At 51.5% G+C, this 19,008-nt stretch overlaps 1 protein-coding gene across 3 annotated transcripts in view; it reads left to right on the top strand.

Annotated features, from left to right (window-relative positions):
• The window catches only part of ASS1 (argininosuccinate synthase 1), a 75,418-nt gene extending 69,963 nt beyond the window's left edge, over nt 1–5,455 (top strand). For all 3 annotated transcript variants that reach the window (XM_050926159.1, XM_050926158.1, XM_050926157.1), the window contains 2 exons: nt 3,412–3,477; nt 5,176–5,455. In XM_050926159.1, coding sequence (XP_050782116.1) covers nt 3,412–3,477; nt 5,176–5,230 — 121 coding nt within the window. In that variant the 3' untranslated portion in view covers nt 5,231–5,455. The remainder of the gene's footprint in view (nt 1–3,411; nt 3,478–5,175) is intronic.
• Nucleotides 5,456–19,008: the final 13,553 nt, after the last annotated feature.

Here is a 19,008-nt window from a genome sequence, read left to right as displayed (position 1 = left end):
CTGTTGTGATTGGAGGTGGTTGGGGGATTTTTAAATTTAATATTGTGGCGTTAAAGGGCAAGGATAAAAAAAAAAATGGGCCAGATCCCGAGCTGGGGTAAGTCGGCAGCAGCCCCATGGTAGGCAATGGGCCAGATCCCAGCTGGTTTACGTGGGCCTTGCTTCATTGCCTTCATTTGGCGCTTCACCCCTTTGCACCAGGCGAGGGTATGGCTGTGTCTCCTGGGCCTGGTTTTCAACCCTAGCTCGGCTACACTTGTGGTGGCATCAACAGGCATTATGGTCAAGTTAGCACAGGGACCTGACCCTCATGCCCTAGGTTGGCGCTAGTTGTGCCAGCACCAATGCTGCTGTGCCAGGGAGCGCACTAGTGCACACAGTGCTTGGGCATCTTTACCACTGTTAGCGAACCCTGCTCGGGGAAGGGCTAGGGATGCATGGTGAACCACCTCCACCTGGGCTACGCTAAGTGCTTCCACTAGTGCTAGTGCAAGCATGGCTGATTTCCCAGGGATCCCTGCTGCAGACAAGGCCTTGGGGTGTGCCTGGGGCGTGGGGAACCCCAGTCTGGACAAATCTCGGTCTTTGAACTCTGCTGTCGTGCTGTCCGACCTCTAGTTTTTAGTGCTGCCTAGTGGGGGTGAGGTGAAGGCACTCTACGGAAGCTGCCAGTCCCTTCAGCATGAAACCTCCCTGAGTAGCAGTGGGACGGGATTGTCGAGGACTGGATGGGGAGATGGGAACCTGCCGGGCTTGACGTGGTTAGAAAGGAAAACAGGAGCACAGGGTGTGTGTGTGAGTGTGCGCGCGTGTGTGAGAGAGAGAGACAGACAGACAGACAGACGGGGCGGTGGCAGAGGAGAGATGGGAGAGATCTAGACATATGGGGCAGTGGCAGAGAAGAGAGACGGGAGAGAGACAGACAGGGCGGTGGCGGAGGAGAGAGACGAGAGAGAGACAGACGGGGTGGTGGCGGAGGAGAGACGAGAGAGATCTAGACAGATGGGGCAGTGGAAAGGAGAGGGATGATGGGAAGAGAAGCTAGGAAGAAGGAGCTGCAGACCAAGCTATGGGGACGCAGGCTGGGGAGAGGGAGGAGTGGTTAGCATTTAGTGCCATATTGGTAGAAAATGACGATGTTGTTTCTGTCGGTGAGGGTCAAGGGCTCATGACCGGAGCATGTAAGGAGGAAACTTTAGAGGAGGAAAAGGCCACCTACTATGCCCCCCGCTCTCCCCACCACCATTTGGTTAAAAGGGTTGCATTTAAAGTGTGTGACTCAAGGTGAGGGGCCTCCTGCCAGTCACATGGCAGAGTAAATTGTGCCCGTTATTCAAGACATGGAAGTAGGTTACCAGGGAGGGAGAAGGGAAAGGTTGAGTCAGAGACCTTGGGGCAGCAAACATTGTGTGTGTGTGGGGGGTCCCCCCTTCCCTTTTCTCTATAATTAATTTGAATTTACTCAGCCCAACAAAGGGCCGTATCCTAAGCCACCATGATGGGAGGTGCTTTTTGGTGAGCGCCTGCCAGAGGGGCAGCACAGGGCAGAGCGTTTTACTCGATTGGATTTGAATTCCTATGGGGCTGAAGCTGTTCTCTCTTTGTGGAGCTTTGGAGCCTCTGTTCCTGGTATTGGATCATGGAGCACATGACGGTTGCATTGGTAAATGGTTCAGGGAGGTGCTGCCTCAGAAGGAGGCTCAGGCCTGGAGAGTTTTTCTGTGGGAGGCTGGGAAGGAGCCAGGGATTACCTGCAGCTCCATTTTACTAATTCCAAAAGGCTCAAGAGCATCCACCTCCATCAAGACCATCCAACAACTACAGACAGTGCAGGAAAAGTCAGTGTCCGGGAGGAAAGGGTAGGATTCCTCTCCAGAGGACTCTCAGAATAATGAGACTTGCTGTATTCTAATGGCTGAGGCCCAGGCTAAGGGCCCAGGTTTTCTTCTCACATGTGCATTACATGTGCACAGTTACACACTTGTGCGATGCATGTGCATATATACATGCTTAGGAGGTGCAAACTTGTATTTACTGTTTGTGTGCTTGTGTATGTCTCTGTCAAGAACAAATCATGTCAGACCACCCTAAGAACCTCCTTTAACAAGGTAACAAGCCTTGTGGATGGGGGGAGCAGTAGCTGTGGTATAGCCCTACTTTAGTAAGGCTTTTAATACTTTCTCACATGACCTTCTCCTAAGCTGTGACACTCAGGTGCAATCCAGATCAGTGAGCAGTTGTCACCACCTGCCCCGCAGTGTTGGGTGCCTCGCAATGCTTTGCTGTTCTAGTTTCCAATCTGGGCTGCTCACAACAGCCTACCAGCAGGCAGGTCACAACCTGAGGGTCTGGACAGCCATAGTCCTTGTCCAGCAGCTCTGACCCCAGGAGCCTGTCAGCAAATGGCTGACCAAATTCTCAGGTGAAATGGCTGATTCCTTTGAGAGAGAGAATGTACTTGGGATTTTCTGCCCCTTTCTTTTATAGTCCAGTTACCTTTCAAGGGGATTCTTCCGAGGGTTACCCCTCAAAGCAAAGTTTATTCAAACAATAAAAAAGGCAACATGGAGTCTGGTGGTGAAGGAGGCTCCGTTTTCTTTCTTCTCACCTATATTGGTTGAAATGCAAATTTTCTTTGTCTCCTGCCATCTCTTTGCCCTGCTGTCTTGAGGATCCTGTTTCCTACTTATATGCGCATTGAGGGAAACACGCATTTCTTCATTCGGGATACTTCTGCCTCAGTTTCCCTGTCTGACAAGCAGGGCCAATAACATTTCTCCTACCCCATCGGGATGAGGTGATGTTGGCCCTTGGCCCTGCTCATGGCTCGCTCTGAAGGAGAATTCTGCCTGGTATCCTTGCTCCAAAGGGGTTCTGTATCCACCAGGCGGAAAGTGTGTGAAAAACCAGGCACCTAAATCTCGACAGAAGGCCCTTGAACCAGGGAGTTGGTCGTTTTCGCAGTGCTACATACCCACCACTCCCGTTGGCACCGCTAGCTAGCAGGGGCGCTCAGCGCAGACCGAAGAGGCCAGGGGTTATGTCGTTAGCTGATAGACCTGAGTTCAATTCCCTGCTCCACCATAGTTTTCGTCTGTGACCTGCAGGAAGTTGCTCAGCCTCTCAGGGCCTGCACCGTGGGGGATGCTAGCCTTGCCCTGATGCCCAGGGCAGGCTGCATTACAAGCGTCTGAGCTGTGCATGCTACGCTGACAGGGACCAGATAAGAATGGTCACTTATTTAGGTGTCGATCCTGGCGTTTGGCAGTTTGCATCACTCCCTGGGCGATGGAGATAAAAGGCAGCCTCGTGGGGTTTTCAGCTCCTCTTTCTGGTTGCATTTGCCGAGCCAGGGGTGTCCTGATGTTTAACGGTCTGTTTTCCTCTCCACTTCCCCCCTGCTTTTTGCAGTATGAACGTACAAGGTGACTACGAGCCCTCTGATGCTACTGGATTCATCAACATCAACTCCCTTAGGTTTGTATAGCCCCAGCATGGACGTCCCATTTTCAGGTGGGCCCAGCGTGCGCTGAGCTGCTGTAGCAGGCTTGATAGCGTGCCAGAGACCCCTGCAAATGCTGATGCATGGAGAGCTTCTCTCTCCCATTCCCAGCCAAGAACCCTCCCAGGGAGGCAGGAGACATCGGGAGCATAGGTCAAAGATCAGCCAGGGTTTCCCTGGCAGTGGGGAGGTGGTATGTGGCTTGTTGCGCCAAGGACTGTGATCCCCCTTCCCACATGAGCCCCTGGCATATCTGCCCCCCACTAGCGGTCTCCTGAGAGCCCGAGTTCCAAAGGCTTAGCCACATGGGAACTAGTCAGCTGTCTGAGCACAGGAATGAAAACTGGCTTTTTTCTCCTTAATCAAGTGCTGGAGAGAGAGAGCAGCAGCCTGGCTGTATCACTCTCTGGGCCCCATTCGGCCCCGCGTTCACCCTTCCTAGGAGCTGCCCTCGCTGTCTCCAATTTTGGATTTGCAGGAGGCATTTCCTGTGTGAGGCTTGCACGCCCTGAGGCCTTGTGTCTGGTGCGCTCAAGCCTTTGGGCTAGCTGTCCCGATGCAAACCCCTGGCCAGGCGAGCTAATCAGGGTTTGCCCCCGCTTGTATTTGGGGTTTAACTCCCATTAGCTCAACTGGTGCAAACCCTGGTTTGCCCTTGTCTACCTGCGAGGGTTAGCACTGGGACAGACACACAGACCAATGTCTGCTGCTAGCCGAGTCAGCCAACACCTGAGAGTCCACTTCACTCACCTCTAGCCAGCTGGGGCTGAGGCTGTGTCTACACTGCCATTGGCGGCATGACTGCAGCTCAGGTGCGCATACCTGCACTCACTTTAGCACAGATTAAAATAGCAGGGAAGATGAAGCAGCCTGGGCCGCACAAGCTCACCTGATCCCCCTGGGTGTGTACTCAGGTTGCTAGACCAGGCTGGAGTCTGGGCCACCTCGTTTTCACTGCTAGCCTTAGCTGTGCTAGCTACAGCAAAGCTAGCCCAGGTAAGCTAAGCCGCGTTGCAATCACCCCTCCAACTGCAGGGCAGACATAGCCTGCTGGAGGTGAGCGAAGAGATCCGATTGCAGTGTAGACGTAGCCTGAGACTCACCAGGTGGTGTATGACCCCAACCCCCAACATCTAATGCCAAGTTAAAAGGAGAACGGAGCCTGACTTCTTTGGAAGCTGAGCTGCCCTGGCAGGCCGTCCTAAGGCAGTAGATGAGACCATGGGCAGGAAGAAAACCGCCCGCTCATCGCTACCCCCTCAGAGGTCACTCAAGTGCCTTCAGCCCAGCCTAGACCGCATGGCCTGCAAGAGCGATTACAGAGCATCTCAGGAACAGGAGCCTTGGCTATTTACCTCCAGTCTCTGTATTTTACTTATCTCCCGGGCCCTGTGAATCCCCTTGAATGCTGTGAAACACACTATATTTACATAATGGGCGCTTTCTTTTTCCATTGACTGTTAACTGCTTTGTTCTCCACAATAATGCACAACGTTCCCACCCCCCCATTATCAATTAATTGCACTAGCGTGCAGGGAAAAAAAGGAATCAAACTGTACAGGCCTTAACAAATGCTTGCCCCGACACCCCCTCATTCCGCCTAAATTAATTGACTCGAAATGCGTGTTATTCCTATTAATTTACAATTAAGTTTTTTTTAATCTGGTTTACAGGCTAAAGGAATATCATCGTCTTCAGAGCAAGGTCGCGGCAAAGCAGAATGAATAGCAATCAATAGCGCATGGGGCTCTCACTCCCCTTTCTAATTTTTCGAAGCGCTCGCACTAATTGTGTTGGTAATTTATAATTGTAACGCGTCTCCCAGAGTCGGCATGGAGGTGATGGCTTTGTTACAAGGCTTCGGCGGCAAGTGAAATGGAATACATAAAAAGGGGGTCAGGCAGGAAAGGAGGGAAAAAAGAAATTAAAACAACCCAGCGTTTTGTTTCTTTACACCGAGTCGGGTTTTATTATTTGATTGTTGCTGTTTGTTCTTCCTGCACTTAGATGGCCAAACTGTTCCTGGAGCCAGTCTTTGTGAGGTTTGCAGTGGATTAAGTGCCTCTGAAGGACATGCGTTTTTGTCCCAGTATGTACCTTTTGATTGGAGTGGGAAGGGGGAGAGGGAATCTACCCAAACAATCCACTTACCTGCTTCTTCCTTGGCTGAATGCTAAAAGGCCACCAAGGATGGGGAAGCAAAACTCCCATCCTTGCTACGCTGCTTTTGATTTTTAAATCATTAAGGGGATGTCATTGTTTCTCTCTTATCCTCTTGAGTGCCAAAGGGTCAGAATTAGGGTTTGTTTAATTAAAAGTGTGGGGTTTTGTTTTGTTTTGTTTTTTTACTCAATCCGAATCCAGAAGGAATGTTCTGTTCCTTAGGATGATTATTTTTTATTTAAATTCCAATTTAAAAGGGAGGTTTTATCTTCTAAAAGGAGGTGGTTGAGATACAGTCATTCCCGGGTGCAGCCTTGACATGGCGGCATTGTGGCAGAGTGTGGACACCACTCGCTGGAAGGGGCTGAGGAGAGAGAGGTGAAACTGACCGAGCCTGCTTTGAAGTGCACGATAGAAACAAAGACTGGATTAGATCCAAGGTCCAGCTCACCCACTCTCCTGTCTCTGACAGTGGCCAGGACCAGATGCTTCAGTGGAAGATGTCTGAACCCCACAGTAGCAGATGTTGGCCAATCTGCAACCACACTGGGGCTCATCTTGGGCTCTCATGGTTAGAGTCTGGCTTAAGCTCTGCTGCAGGAGGTTTACCATCCCTCCCAGAATTTTTCATTCACTCAGGCTAGTCTCAGGCTCCATATAAATGCCCAAACCTTGGCTGAATCATGTGAAATTCTTGGTGTGCAGGGGGAAGGGACTTTGTGTTTGAAACAGGATGAATTGGGTTCCAGCCCAGCTGTCACCAGGACATTCTAGGGGGCTGGGGCACAGTAAGTTGCTCGGTGACTACGGATTTGTCACTGTACTGCTGATGTTCACCTGGCTGGGCTGAGCTCCCTTGGGTTCTGCCACTCTACACTCTGCCTTGCCGACAGCTCTCTCTCCCTGCACCCATATGCACGACTCTCCTCCAAACCTCCTCCCTGAATGCTCCCGCCATCCCCCTACCAGGCCATGCCCTGTGCAAGGGAAAAAAAATTACCATGGCCAGAACCAAGCCCTCTTCTTTCCAAAATTCTCCTTAGAGACCATTCCTTTCGGGTGGGCTCCTTCAGAGCTCTTGGCGATCTCACTGACACCCATTTTCAGCTGTGCTACCTCCTGTTGTGCTGGATGGGCCTGTCAGAGTAAGAGTGCAAGGGCTTGATCCTGCCTGGTGCTCAGCACCCTTAGCTCTTCGTGGCATAGGCTTGGAGGCCATGCTACAAGCAGGAGATGCTGCAGAGTATGCACATGTGTACTCTTACAGTTGTAGTTTCACAGTCTGATACGTCATCACCCACCATCATTAGAAAAATTTGCCATGCATTGTGGGAAAGCTGGAGCCACCAGCTTTCCAATGTCGTATAATATTATTTGCGAAGGTAATGAACCTTGGACTATCCTCTCTTGAAATGGTCACTGATCCCGTAAGAGGTTTTTACCAAACAGGCTTGGGATGCTATGAGTGGCCAAAGCACAATGGAACAGTCCAACTCTATTACTCTGGTTTGTATCCTTACAATAAACTCCCTCCCCCCAGACACACAAAATCTGAAAACAACCTGATTTGGCTGTTGGAGCAAAATATGGATGAGGAACATCACCAACGCCCGGTGGATCATCTGAAAAAAGTACGAAAGAACTTCACAGATTGATCTTGTCGATGATGGGGAAATGCCTCCTTGTTAGAACACATTGAACTACCATGACGCTAAACACGGCAGTCCTCCTTGCTCCAGACCGCTAAGTGGTGTTTAACACCGTGTGTGCTATTCCAGGATGTAATTTCCTGGTGTAACGGACACAGCGAGAGGCAGCCCCAGACTTTAGACGTTGGGTGCCGATCTCTTTCGAGCAATCTGACCATAAGTAGCACAACGGCAGCTGCCGGATGCTGAGTGCTTTGGAAAATCTGACCCATATTGCATTCGAGTTCCAGCAAGAGCTGAGCTCTAGAAAGCCTCATTACCATGGCTATTGCAAATGCTGGCCTGTTTCCCTCAGATCCCTATGTTATCGTCTGACAGATGCACTTAAACCCAAGGCCTCTAAACCCCTAGCACAATGGCTTTGGTGGTCAGATAGTGCCACATGAGCATTTATTCCATGCAATTTGGGTGCTAACTGGGTTATGCCATGACACTAGGGTGGGATTAATTTAAATTGAGAATGGGGCACGTTGCATAAAACAACAGCTGTAGATCTTGATCTCAACTCGCGGGAGGGGGAACCAGCTTGGTTCAGACAAAGTCTTGGCTGTTTTCTTTGCTGTTGAAGCCGACCGTACGTTCTGTTGCATTCATTTTGTCACCTTCGGAAGGTCTATGTCGGTGACAGCCTCCTGTTGCAGCTCCCAGCCAGTGGGCGGCGTGAGGTGCATGCTGTTTAAATGGAGCTTGCGGGGAACTGAGAATCCAAATACCTGACAATAGCCAGCTCTTGTCTAGTGCTTTTCCTCACTAGATCTCAAAGCACGTTACAGTGGAGGTCAGGCTAACCCTGACCCTTTGGAAGTCTTGTAAGAGAAAAAAAATCTCCATGGAGAATTCTCTTACAACTGTAGAACCTAGAGATGGAAAGGAGCCAGGAGATGATCCACCCTTCTTCCCCACTAACTAGTGCAGTATTATGCCCTACACAGCATGTCTTCTAGTGCTTTGTTCAGGTAAGTTTACAAGTCCCAAGCAAAGGAGCTTCCTCTGTTTCCTATTGGAGACTATCACACCATCATCTCCATCATCTTCTTGGGAGGCGTTCCTCCTGACAATCTGCCCGTGAAACCTCGAATCTCTCTAATTTTTTTGCATCCTTGGTACATCTGCACATCGTGTGGCTGTAAGTAGGCATCATGTCACAGCAGGTTAGCCAGGCTCCACATACTATCTAGCTCCTTTTATCCTTCTTCCAAAAATCCATCCTTCCAGCTGCTGGGATCATTCCAGGGCTTGGCTCTGAACTTTTGCCAATATCTCTCTGATTTTAGCCAGCCAAGAACTGAGTCCGATATCTCACCAGACCTATATCAAGGAGGACTCGATCTCCTTACTCAGTGACTTGATACCTGTGCCTAGGGAGCCCCAACATTTGCACGGCCTTTGTTTAAGCACATTTTGATATTTAGGCTGGGTTGAGATTTGTGGATGGAAGGTGCTGGGTGAGTGCGTAACATTGTATCTTGCTTTGTTACTGTGCTATCACAACATCCCTTCACCCTACCCGGGAGCCCAGGCTGGGAGCTCCCATGGAGCTGGACCCCACAAAGACCTTTAATGGAGGCCGGGTGGGTTGCTGAGTGTGGTTCAGGTCTCAAACATTCAAGGTGGCCCCTTGCACAGAACATCTGCTAGCGTTGTCCCTCCCTCCCTGCAGCAGCCTCCAAGCTCATAACTACGGGAAAGCCACAGTACAGTCAGGGGGCCAAGTGTGGCTTGTAGGGCCAGCCAGTGCAGCGGTGTGGCTGGGAGGAACACAGAGCTGAGTGTGCAATACTCCAGTTTGAGCTGGGAGGTCTTCAATCCCACTGAGCCTTGCCCGGGCAGATCTGCAGACTCCATGGCCGGCTGCGCTGCATTAAAGACAACGGCAGTGGAAAGCTGCTCCCTTTGTCTCCCCACTGCGTGGCCAGTGCTGGCCTCAGCTGGAGAACATTTGGACGCCCTTTACCATACCCTCGCTCTTTTCAGCGCCCTGCCCCACTTGGAGCCAGTTAACTCACCCATCTCCCGTCCGTCCACATCCCCGGAATCGGTGGTGGAGGCCAGCTTCTGAATCCAGGGAGCAGTTCTTGCTCTCCCACCAGTCCAGGGTTTGCTCCTTACAGCTCCTCCAGCCCCCTCCATCCTGTGACAGCAGCACACGGAGGGGGGCTTTGGCAGACAGCCCTGCACACGGAAGCCCGAAGAGCTGTGGGTAATTGGCAGCTGACCGGCCTTCCTGTTGGCTCTAACCCCAGGCTAGCTAGGCTGGTCTGCACGTGTCTCAGGCTAGAGAGAAGGGGTCACCTCAATCGATATCTCATCTGCAGGCTCTCCTAGCGGAAGTGATAGTATATTGGAACATGGTAATGGGTCTTGTCTAGTGGAAAAGGCTAATCTTCCCCAGCTGTACAGGATCTCTGCAGGTGTCCTCCAGCATTCTCCCTCCCGGCTGCCACAAGGCCTTGCAGCTCACCGAAGAACAGACGTTTTTCTTTAAAGCTGCAGCTGCCCAATTTATTGCTGATCCCTTCCAGCCAGTGGAGAATGAACATGCACACCCCTTGTCAGATATGCTGGGCCATCTCCAAGCGAGGGGGGTGCTATTCTGCTTTGGGGAGTGCTGCCTCACTTGCAGGAAGGAGAAGCTACCATCAGAGAGAAAGCAACCAACCTGTGGGCCCTGCACAGCCAGTAATGGAACAAGGCCCAGTTCCCAGGTGGATGATCCATGCAGGCGCAGCTGATCCAATGCCCCAAAGCATCACGGTGCAGCCTCCATAGCAGCAGTGGGGCTTTGCTGAACAGCCCATCAGCCACAGCAGAGGCCTGAGCGTCCACCCCTGGGTAGCGAGGAAGGTGATGGCACCCCAACGACACTCATGATTAAGGACCAGCACGGGCCATGGAGCAGCCAAGCAGCCGGCGTTGCCACTCCCCATTGGTTATAGGTTAATTCAAACTCAGAGCTAAAGCATGAGGATGATTTTTGTCTGGCCAGTCTAGGTGCACCTTGTCCAGTGGCACAGACTGTGACTACCACTCACACTAAACTGCTGCCCCGAGGGCTACACCTGCGCCTAGCAGCGGGGGGAGCATGGGGTTGCTACCGTGCTCCTGAGCTGATGCGGCGTCTCGGCATCCTCCTCAGCGGTTGACTAACTAGGAGCCTGTCATCCGCAGAGGGTCCTGCTGGGCTGCTGCTGGTGAGCAGAAGCATGGTGTTAGCGCTCCTGTGGACAGCCTGCTTTCTTTTTCACTGTGTAAGCAAGTGACACTAACACGGGACCATAAGAGCCTTGTAGGAGTTCTTGTGCTCCATGATCGAGAGTTTTGGCAGAGTAACATTTTGGCCCAGCTAGAGCTGTGTAGTCTAGTGGTAAGAGCGCAGACCTAGGAGTCAGAAGGGTTGGGCTCTGCTTGTGACGCTTTGTGTAACCATGGCCATGTCACATTCCCTTCCTGTGCCTCGGTTTCCCCAGCTGTAAAAGGGAAACGGTGATTTCCAAAGTGCTTTGAGGTCATGGGTTGAAAAAGCCTGCACGAGTGCTGCTAAGTAGAATTATTAGTTAATTATTACCACCTACTGCACAACTGACAGAAGTTAGGCAACAGCCATGTAATCTCAACTAGATTATAATTAAGCTCTTCCAGACAGGGCCCATGTCACTGTTGGTGTTCCCACAGTGCCTAGAACAGTGAGCTCCAGCATTGGGACAGGGACTACTGGAATATAGATCAGAATAATAGCAACCAAAAGTTTTTGGTAAACATTTCAAAAGTACCTAAGGGACTTAGGAGCCAAGTCCCATTTTTAAAAATGACTTAGCACTTAGGTGCCTAAATCCCATTGACTTTCAGGAGCCACTTTTGAAAATGGGACTGAGGCACCTATATGCTTTTGAAATGTTACCCTCTGGCTACTGCACAGTGGTTGCATCTGCGCTGGGGAATGTGGCCCCGGACGGTTAACAAAAGGCCATGAGACGCCCCTGAGCCTTGCACACAGTTCACGGACTCGCAGCCCAGCGTGGTGGTGAAGTGTGTTTCTGCGTTTCCACGAGAGCGAAATTCCCCGGTGGGGTTGGGTGCATTTAGCCAACGGCTTTGCAGGCGATTGGCGTCTTTGTAAACCCCTTAACAAGGTGCCTTTGTCTAAACATTTAACAAGGATCCCTCTTGCTTCTCCCTGGGAGTTTCCCAAAGCTGGGGCTGGGAGGCCTGAAAGAGCCCATTATGCTCGTTCCTGGGACGCGCTGCCATGGGCGGTAGAGGGAGAAGGCTGCCTGGGATCAGAAAGACACCAGGGCAGATATGCACCCCCATTACAAAAGGCTGCCCCGAGGGGACAGACAGTCAAAGCTCAGCCGCAGCGACGAAAGAAACAAGAGGCCTACACAGGAGGCTGGAACTGCAGAGCGGGAAAGTCCATCTGGTCACTCAATAGCAGTGGTCAGTGACCTACTGGTGCTTTGTGAGGGCTTCCTTCTGGCCTGCCCCTCCCCCCCCCCGCCCCAGAAGGGTGAATGAGAGACGTGGTTATTGGTGGAAGGCTGCAGAAGGTACAGGTAGGTTTTGTTGGCCTCTGGTAACTGGAGAGTCAGACCCCTGCTGTTCCCAGCGCCTCCACCCTCTCTGCATCTCGGATTCTCAGGGCAAATGGGTGCAAGCAAAGGTTGCGGCAGTGACCTTTTGTGGTCACATGAGCTGCCTCCAGGGGGTTGCTCTCACCTGGCCCTCTTTTGCCCCCGCCGTTCTGGCTCCAACCCACATGATTATGGGGAAATCTATGGTGGAGTTTCTTTACGGTTCACTTCAGTGGGGCGGGAGGGAGGTGATGAAAGCAGGACCAGGACAGCTCGCAATGTAGTTGTGGCATGTGAGCAATTAAATGGCCAGCATCCCTAATTATAGCACCTTCCACCCAAAGCCCCAAACGCACTCCGCAAGCTGCATGACATCGCCTGCAAACGAGAACGAGCCAGAGCTTCACCCGGGGCATGGTGGTAAAAAAAGAAGTGGGTGAACTAACCTAACCTATCAAGTATCAGGGGTTATCCGTGTTAGTCTGTATCCACAAAAACAACAGGGAGGCCGGTGGCACCTTAAAGGCTAACAGATTTCTTTGGGCATAAGCTTTCGTGGGTAAAAAAACCCACTGCTTCAGATGCATGGAGTGAAAATTACAGATGCAGGCATTATATACTGACACACCAAGAGAAGGGAGTTACCTCACCAGTGGAGAACCAGTGTTGACAGGGCCAATTCGATCAGGGTGGATGTAGTCCACTCCCAATAATTGATAACCTAACCTAACCTCCCTAGTCCCCAAATAAGAAGGGGGCTTATCCGACTTTACCCTCAACTACCCCACTAGCTTCCCCCTCCCTAGGATGCAGCCCCAGCTAAGGCAGCAGGCGTGTAACATTGCGCAGCCACACACCTGCTCCAAGGATGTGAAGAAGCAGATCGTGCCCAGCTGAATCTTCAAGGTGAATGTAATTACCTGAGCGGGGCTGTGGCTTGAATACAAGGGGTAGTGTCCCTCCTCTGGGGCAAAAGCCCTGGCATTTGTAATGCCCTTGAATGCTCTGGCGGGGGGCAGGTTTTTGGTTTTTTTTTACTTCACCACCACTAAAATAAAGTTAACCTTTCTATGGCTGTTCTGTGTGTTTGTTTTGTGTCCAGTGAGGCCAAGGCCATGGCATTCATGCTGCTTAGTGGCCAGGTGCTTTCCTAAACGCTCTCCAAAGGGGTCCCATGTCCTGAATGGTTCATGGCGGGAGGGCCTCAGGAGCCCGGCTTGGCTGGTAGGTTGCAGGATGAAGCAGTGTGAGACCCAAGCACCAGTAGCTTCGAGGGCATTTAGAGAGATGAGGCTTTTTCACATTTGTAAACGCACCTAAGGAGTTTGGGGCAGTGTGTGGAGCGAGCCTAGGACTTGGGAGACCTGTATTCAATTCGCAACAGGCTTTCTGTTTGAGCTTGGGCACATCGCTGAGTCTCTCTCTCTGGGCCTCAGTTTCCCAGCTGTGCACTGGGGATAACAGCACTGCCCTGCCTCCCAGGGATGTTCCGAGGGTAAATACTGGCTTGGCCGTGAAGTGCTTTGAGATCTACTGATGACAAGTGCTACAGAAGAGCTAGATATTGTATTATTACTTTCAAAAGTGCTGTAGGCAGTTAGGCATCTAAGCTTCCTCCCTGAAAGTCAGTGGGGCCGAGGCTCCTAAGTCATTGGGCATGCTTGACACATTCCCTCTTTGTCTTACAATGAATTAGAGTAGGAGAACCTCTGCCCTGCTGCATCATCCGCCCCACGCCCCTGGCTCAGCCGGTCTGTCCCTATACTTTACCAGTGCAGCTGGCTGTGTGTTACCCAGGCAGCAGCTGATGGACGTGGGGCCTGTGTCCTTGCACTGCAACATTTAGTGGTGCAAATAAGGGAAGTGACAGCAGGCTACAACAGTCTTGCTTTTGTTTTGGGGGGCGTCTGGGTGCCTGCAGACACACCTGAGCTAGCTGGGATGACTTTGCCAGATAGGCCAGAATCATCCAGCTTCCAGAAACTCGGCTGGCTTGTTAGCTGTTTGGAGCTACCTGGGTGGGACACACCCAGACTCACTCACCAAGGGTGCAACCAGTGGGAACACCAGGGAAGAAGGAGGAGTGTATAAATAGGAGAGGAGTGGGACCCACGCTCAGCAATGGGTTGGAGTGATGCAAGGCCTAGAAGGGGTTGCTGGAGAGAGAGCGTTTTAGGGGTATTGCCCATTGTGTTAGATTGAGGCTGCAGGTCCCCTTCCCCCACCCCGGAGATGAGGCCTAGAATTGCGGCTGGCTGTGCACACCGCAGGCCTATACTGCAAAGAAACGAGGAAAGTTTGAAGGACACTGTGGGACTGTTGCTTGTTTTCCCAACTTTAAGGCACTGGCGTGTCCTACAGAGGGCTTGCACACCATTCCCAGAGACTGAGAAGGGGAAATCCCATCCTCCCCAGAGAAGACCCCTAGTGGATTTAGGTATGTACGGCTGCCTAACTGCATGGTGCCTTGGGATTCCCAGCTGTCCAGTTAAGCTCTCCTGTGGCACAAAGAGGATGGGGTAGCAGACCAGGTTCTGGCCCTACAGCTATAAGGTCCTATATCACAAATCACTGCCCATTTCCTGCACGTTCAGCTGGAGCTCATAGCAATGCAGCACCACCTCTTGTTGACACCGAGCTGGTCTCATGTAGCGGCATGGGTCTGAGCATTCATGCCCCGATGCTGGGCTACAGAGCAGTATCCCCGTGACCAATTGTATGCGCTCCTCCTCGTCTCCAAGGAGCTGTTCATCCTTGCTCAGGGTTTCAGATTCCCTTGCAGCTACCCTAGTGGAGAGAGGTTGGAACGCAAGGAAAGATGGTCCTTTCTCCAAGCAGTGGGGTTGGAGAGCCCCTCACATGATGGCTTGCACCTGCTAATGTTAGCTCAGGCCATGCCTTGACACCATTGCAAGTAACAGGGCCCAGTCTGCAGTAGGAGCTCCCTCCCAGCAAGGAGCTACCTAGGCCAGGTAATCTCCTCCTCCCCCTGCCCAGCAACGTTCCTCTAAGATAGTGGCTCTCAAGCCTTTTTTACTGGCAACCCCTTTCACACTGCAAGCCTTTGAGTGTGACCCCCCTTCAATAAATTAAACACACTGTTTAAGATATTTAACACTATTATAAATGCAGGAGGCAAGCGGGATTTGGGGTGGAGGCTGACAGCTCATGACCCCCCCCTGTAATGACCTTGTGACCCCCTGAGGGGTCCTGACCCTCAGTTTGAGAACCCCTGCTCTAAGAAGACTGTCTACTCCAGGGTCTTGCCAGCCTGGAGTCCCGCTGTCCGCACACGCCTGCCGGAGCCCTCTGGCCTCGCCTCGCTCCCCTGAGCTGGGCTCGCTGCTGACTGTGTTTAGTTAAGAGCATTTCTTATTTTTTATGAATCAAGCTGAAATTGTCAATGTCCCAGGCTCCCCTCCCCCCGCCCCATCTGCCTCTCCCCCATGTACTAGCACAGCTTCCTTCGTCCCCCACCCCCCACCCCGGCCCCACTGCTGGCCCGTCTCCCGCAGAGGGACCACAACACAGATTTACTGTCACACGTTAAAACTGTGTTTTAGCAGCAGGGTCAGCATGTCATGGTAGCCCCTCATCGATTTGTTATTAGCTCCCCTTGGCGAAAGCACTTTGGCCCCAGCCCCTAGGAGTTGTATCCAGCTTCACAAGCCCTCTCTGCCTTCTATTCCCCATCCTGAGCTCTCCAGGGGCGAGGGGGGCGAGGGCGAAGGGAAAACCGCTACCAAATATAACTTCTGCTGGCCAGCGTTGAGAAGGTCTAAATCGTGGCCGCTGGGCGAGCTGACAGCTGTGCTGCTGAACTCCTGACCTCGGCAGGAGATGTAATGCAGCTCCCTGGTTTATCTGAATCAATATTTCCATAAAAAAATAAGCGGTATGAGGGGAGGTTGAGGGGCTCTCAGAAATCCCACCCTGACCTCTGCTTGTTTGCAAGATAGAACCATAAACTTCCTGATTGGTTTTGTGTGTGCGCGCTTGGTTTAGACCACTTTTCTCTGCAGGGCTCTGCAATGGGAGGCTATGGTGGGGGTTGGGAGGTCCTGACAAGGTCTGCAAGCTTTTGTAGGAGTCTGGAGCATGCAGGCCTTCAGGTTCTGGGCCGGGAAAGCCCTTAAGCTCTGTAGACTTCAGAGGTCGACTGTCTGCTATAGACAAAGCTTGGCTGGGCTGAGCTGAACCTGCCTGAGATGCCAGCCTTAAATGCCACGTGTCGGCTACACTCCCTCTCTCTGAAAGTCTAAATACTTTCATGACACTTATTTGCTGCCTGGGGCTGGTCTAAAATGGGCTTTCCAGTCAGCCTTTGGAGTAAACAGACTGATGTCTGCCTTGGGTGTGGACCCTGGGCATGTGCAGCCGAGGTGCTTCCCCATCACAAAACCCATAAGTCCTAGTCCCTTATGGAAACATCTTCTAGAATTTAGTAGAACACAGAATCCTTTCTGCAGGTTCTTTGGATCATCCCACAGAATTTAATAGAGATTTCTGTCCAGGGTTTAAATTGCATAAAGTATTTTCCAGAGTCCCCCACGGGAGGAGCCGGGCAACAGGACTTCAGCCCTGCGGGGGACACTGGGACTTCAGCCCCGTGAGTTTGAAAATATTTACCAGAGGTTAGCTCTGCTCTGAGCAGCTCTGGCTAAATTTAAACCCTGCTTCTGTCCCTTCCCCAGAATGTTGTAGGTTGATTCAAAAGCCTGGACAGGAAGAATCTCAAATCTCTATTAAATTCCTTAGGTTTTTAGAGAAGTTTCATACCATCTAATGATGATGACGACTATTATTATGTCTGTGTTTGTCCAGCATTTAGCACAATGGGGCTCTAGTCCAGAGGTGGGCCTCCTAGACACTACTCCAATAAATAACAAAATCCATTATTAGTCTCATGATTGTACAGTGCAGGCACAATGGGGCCTTTAGGCTCTAAGATATAACAAAAAGCATCCTTGCCTCAAAGACCTGCTTCTGACATGCCAATTCTTTCAAATTCTGTTGGTTGTTGGGCTCAACGGAGGAATTACTGAATGGAATTCTCTGACCGGGATTATCCAGGAGATCAGCCTAGATAATTGTAATGGTCCCTTCCAGGCTTAAAATCTAGGAATCCCTGTTCAGTTCTAGAGAACTTTATCCAGCTAAGTACCAGAATGGAGCCAACGCCAGCTGAAGATTCCTTTGCATACTGCACTGACTAGCCCCTGTGGGCGGATGCATTTCTCAGCTGAATGTAGCGTTGCCAGCTCTTGAGATTTCCCGCTTCCCTCAAAGTGTCACCATATTTGGTGAGTCTCTTAAAGCCCCAGTTCCTGGAGGCATGTGAATATGTAAGAATCTCAGGTTTCGTTTTTGAAAAAGCAAGCTTCTTGCCCTCCCGGCTGCAGAGAGAAGCTGAAAAAACAAGAACTGCATGAGGCCTAAAGGCCCAGAAACCAAGCTGTGAAGAAAAGGAACATACCATTGTTTTTAATGATTTTTAAGCCATGTTTTGGGGGCCTGAGGCATGATTTTTTAAATGGTTGGGGATGGCTACGCTGGAAGCCAAGTAGCTCAGGGCTTTGAAGCAGCCACTGCAGCCCTGTCCCCGTCACTGCCAGGTTCGCATGGCTCTGTTTAAGGGGCTGGCCCCTCCTTATTCTTTCTCTGCTGTGTCTGTTCTAACCAAGCTGGGGAATGTAAGTGCCACATGGCACAGCAGTGGTAGGGGGGTCCCCTCTGTTATTGCTGGAGCGCATCAGGCATCAGGGCCCACCAGCCGGGCCATTCGGGCACAGCACCCTGGCTAGGCTGCCCTCTGTGTGGAGCATGGGGGTGCAGTATCCCTTTACAGGTTAAAAAGTCGCTGCCTTGCTCTCTCCTTTGTTCGGCCATCCACTACCCTGGTTTATTTCCTTGCCATATGTTTTTTATAGCGGTTTTTGGACTCCTGCAAAAAAACAAAACAAAAAACTCCATCACCCCCCCCCAAACCTTTTGATCTGGTCCTGGAAGAGTTAACGTGCTGGTGTTCCTATTTTTAAAATCTATTCCGCACTGCCCCCACCCTCCACACACACACCCCAGGTAAGTCCTTTCCCTCCCCCACATCTCCTGCACCCAATATGGGGAGACTTCCATGGTCCCAATCCTGCGAGGGCCTGTGCACAGGACTTCACTTGCGTAAGTGACTTGAACAGGATTACTCGCGGGAGTGACGTTATTTATGTTGGTGTGACCAGGGACCCAGATGCCCCTCCCAACTGGCTGAGCCAACGGGAGGCTTTCACCTCGCTTTCATTCACTGCGCAAAGAGCTGCAGTAAGATGTTTCCAGCCTTAGTTTCCTTTGTGGCCATAATGTGACTGAGTGAGTCGGGCCCTGAGCTGAAGGAAGGGGGGAAAATAACCCTCCCCACTGTCTTAACCATTGTTTAATGAAAGTGGCAATTCCTCTGCCATGTGTGTTAAATAGGGAGGAAGCTGTAATACCCTGTCCTGGCCAGCCGGGCCGTTTAGTACTCGCAGAGTGGGGAATCAATAGACCAAAGGCCCTAAGTGCAGCTTCAGGCACATCGTTTTATGCCAGGATCGAACGGCGGGATGGGTGAGGGACTGAAGAGATAGGGGTGGAAGAACTCCCTTGGTACTGGGGTGTGGATGCTGGAGGACATGAAATGACTTCACTTCCCTCTCCTTCACTCGGGCCAGCTGTGCATCTCGCTGTCGTCTGGACACAGCTGACGGGGAGGGGTTCAGTACCCACAAGAACCCTCATGTTTTGAATCCAGCTTTATTTTGTGAAGTGTTAATACTGCCAGGGACGTCCTCCACTAATCCCATTCAGGTGATGATTATTTAGTGGTGGTGCCCGCGCCTCTGCTGGGATTGGGGCTACCTTGTGCTGGGAACCTGGCACACACAGACTAGGCAAACTAATGGACAGATCTGACCCACCCCGTCATGCCAGGCTTTGTCAGACTGCAGTAATCCAGGCCAGTTGCCTTCCTGCAAGAGGGCCGGGTCAGTGGGCTACCTGCTAATACAGATCAGTATGGAGGCCATGACAC

This window comes from Gopherus flavomarginatus, chromosome 17, assembly GCF_025201925.1.
Source record: "Gopherus flavomarginatus isolate rGopFla2 chromosome 17, rGopFla2.mat.asm, whole genome shotgun sequence".
Classification (NCBI taxonomy): domain Eukaryota; kingdom Metazoa; phylum Chordata; order Testudines; family Testudinidae; genus Gopherus; species Gopherus flavomarginatus.
The sequence above is the reverse complement of the archived record's forward strand: the minus strand, read 5'-3'. Positions and strand labels throughout refer to the sequence as shown.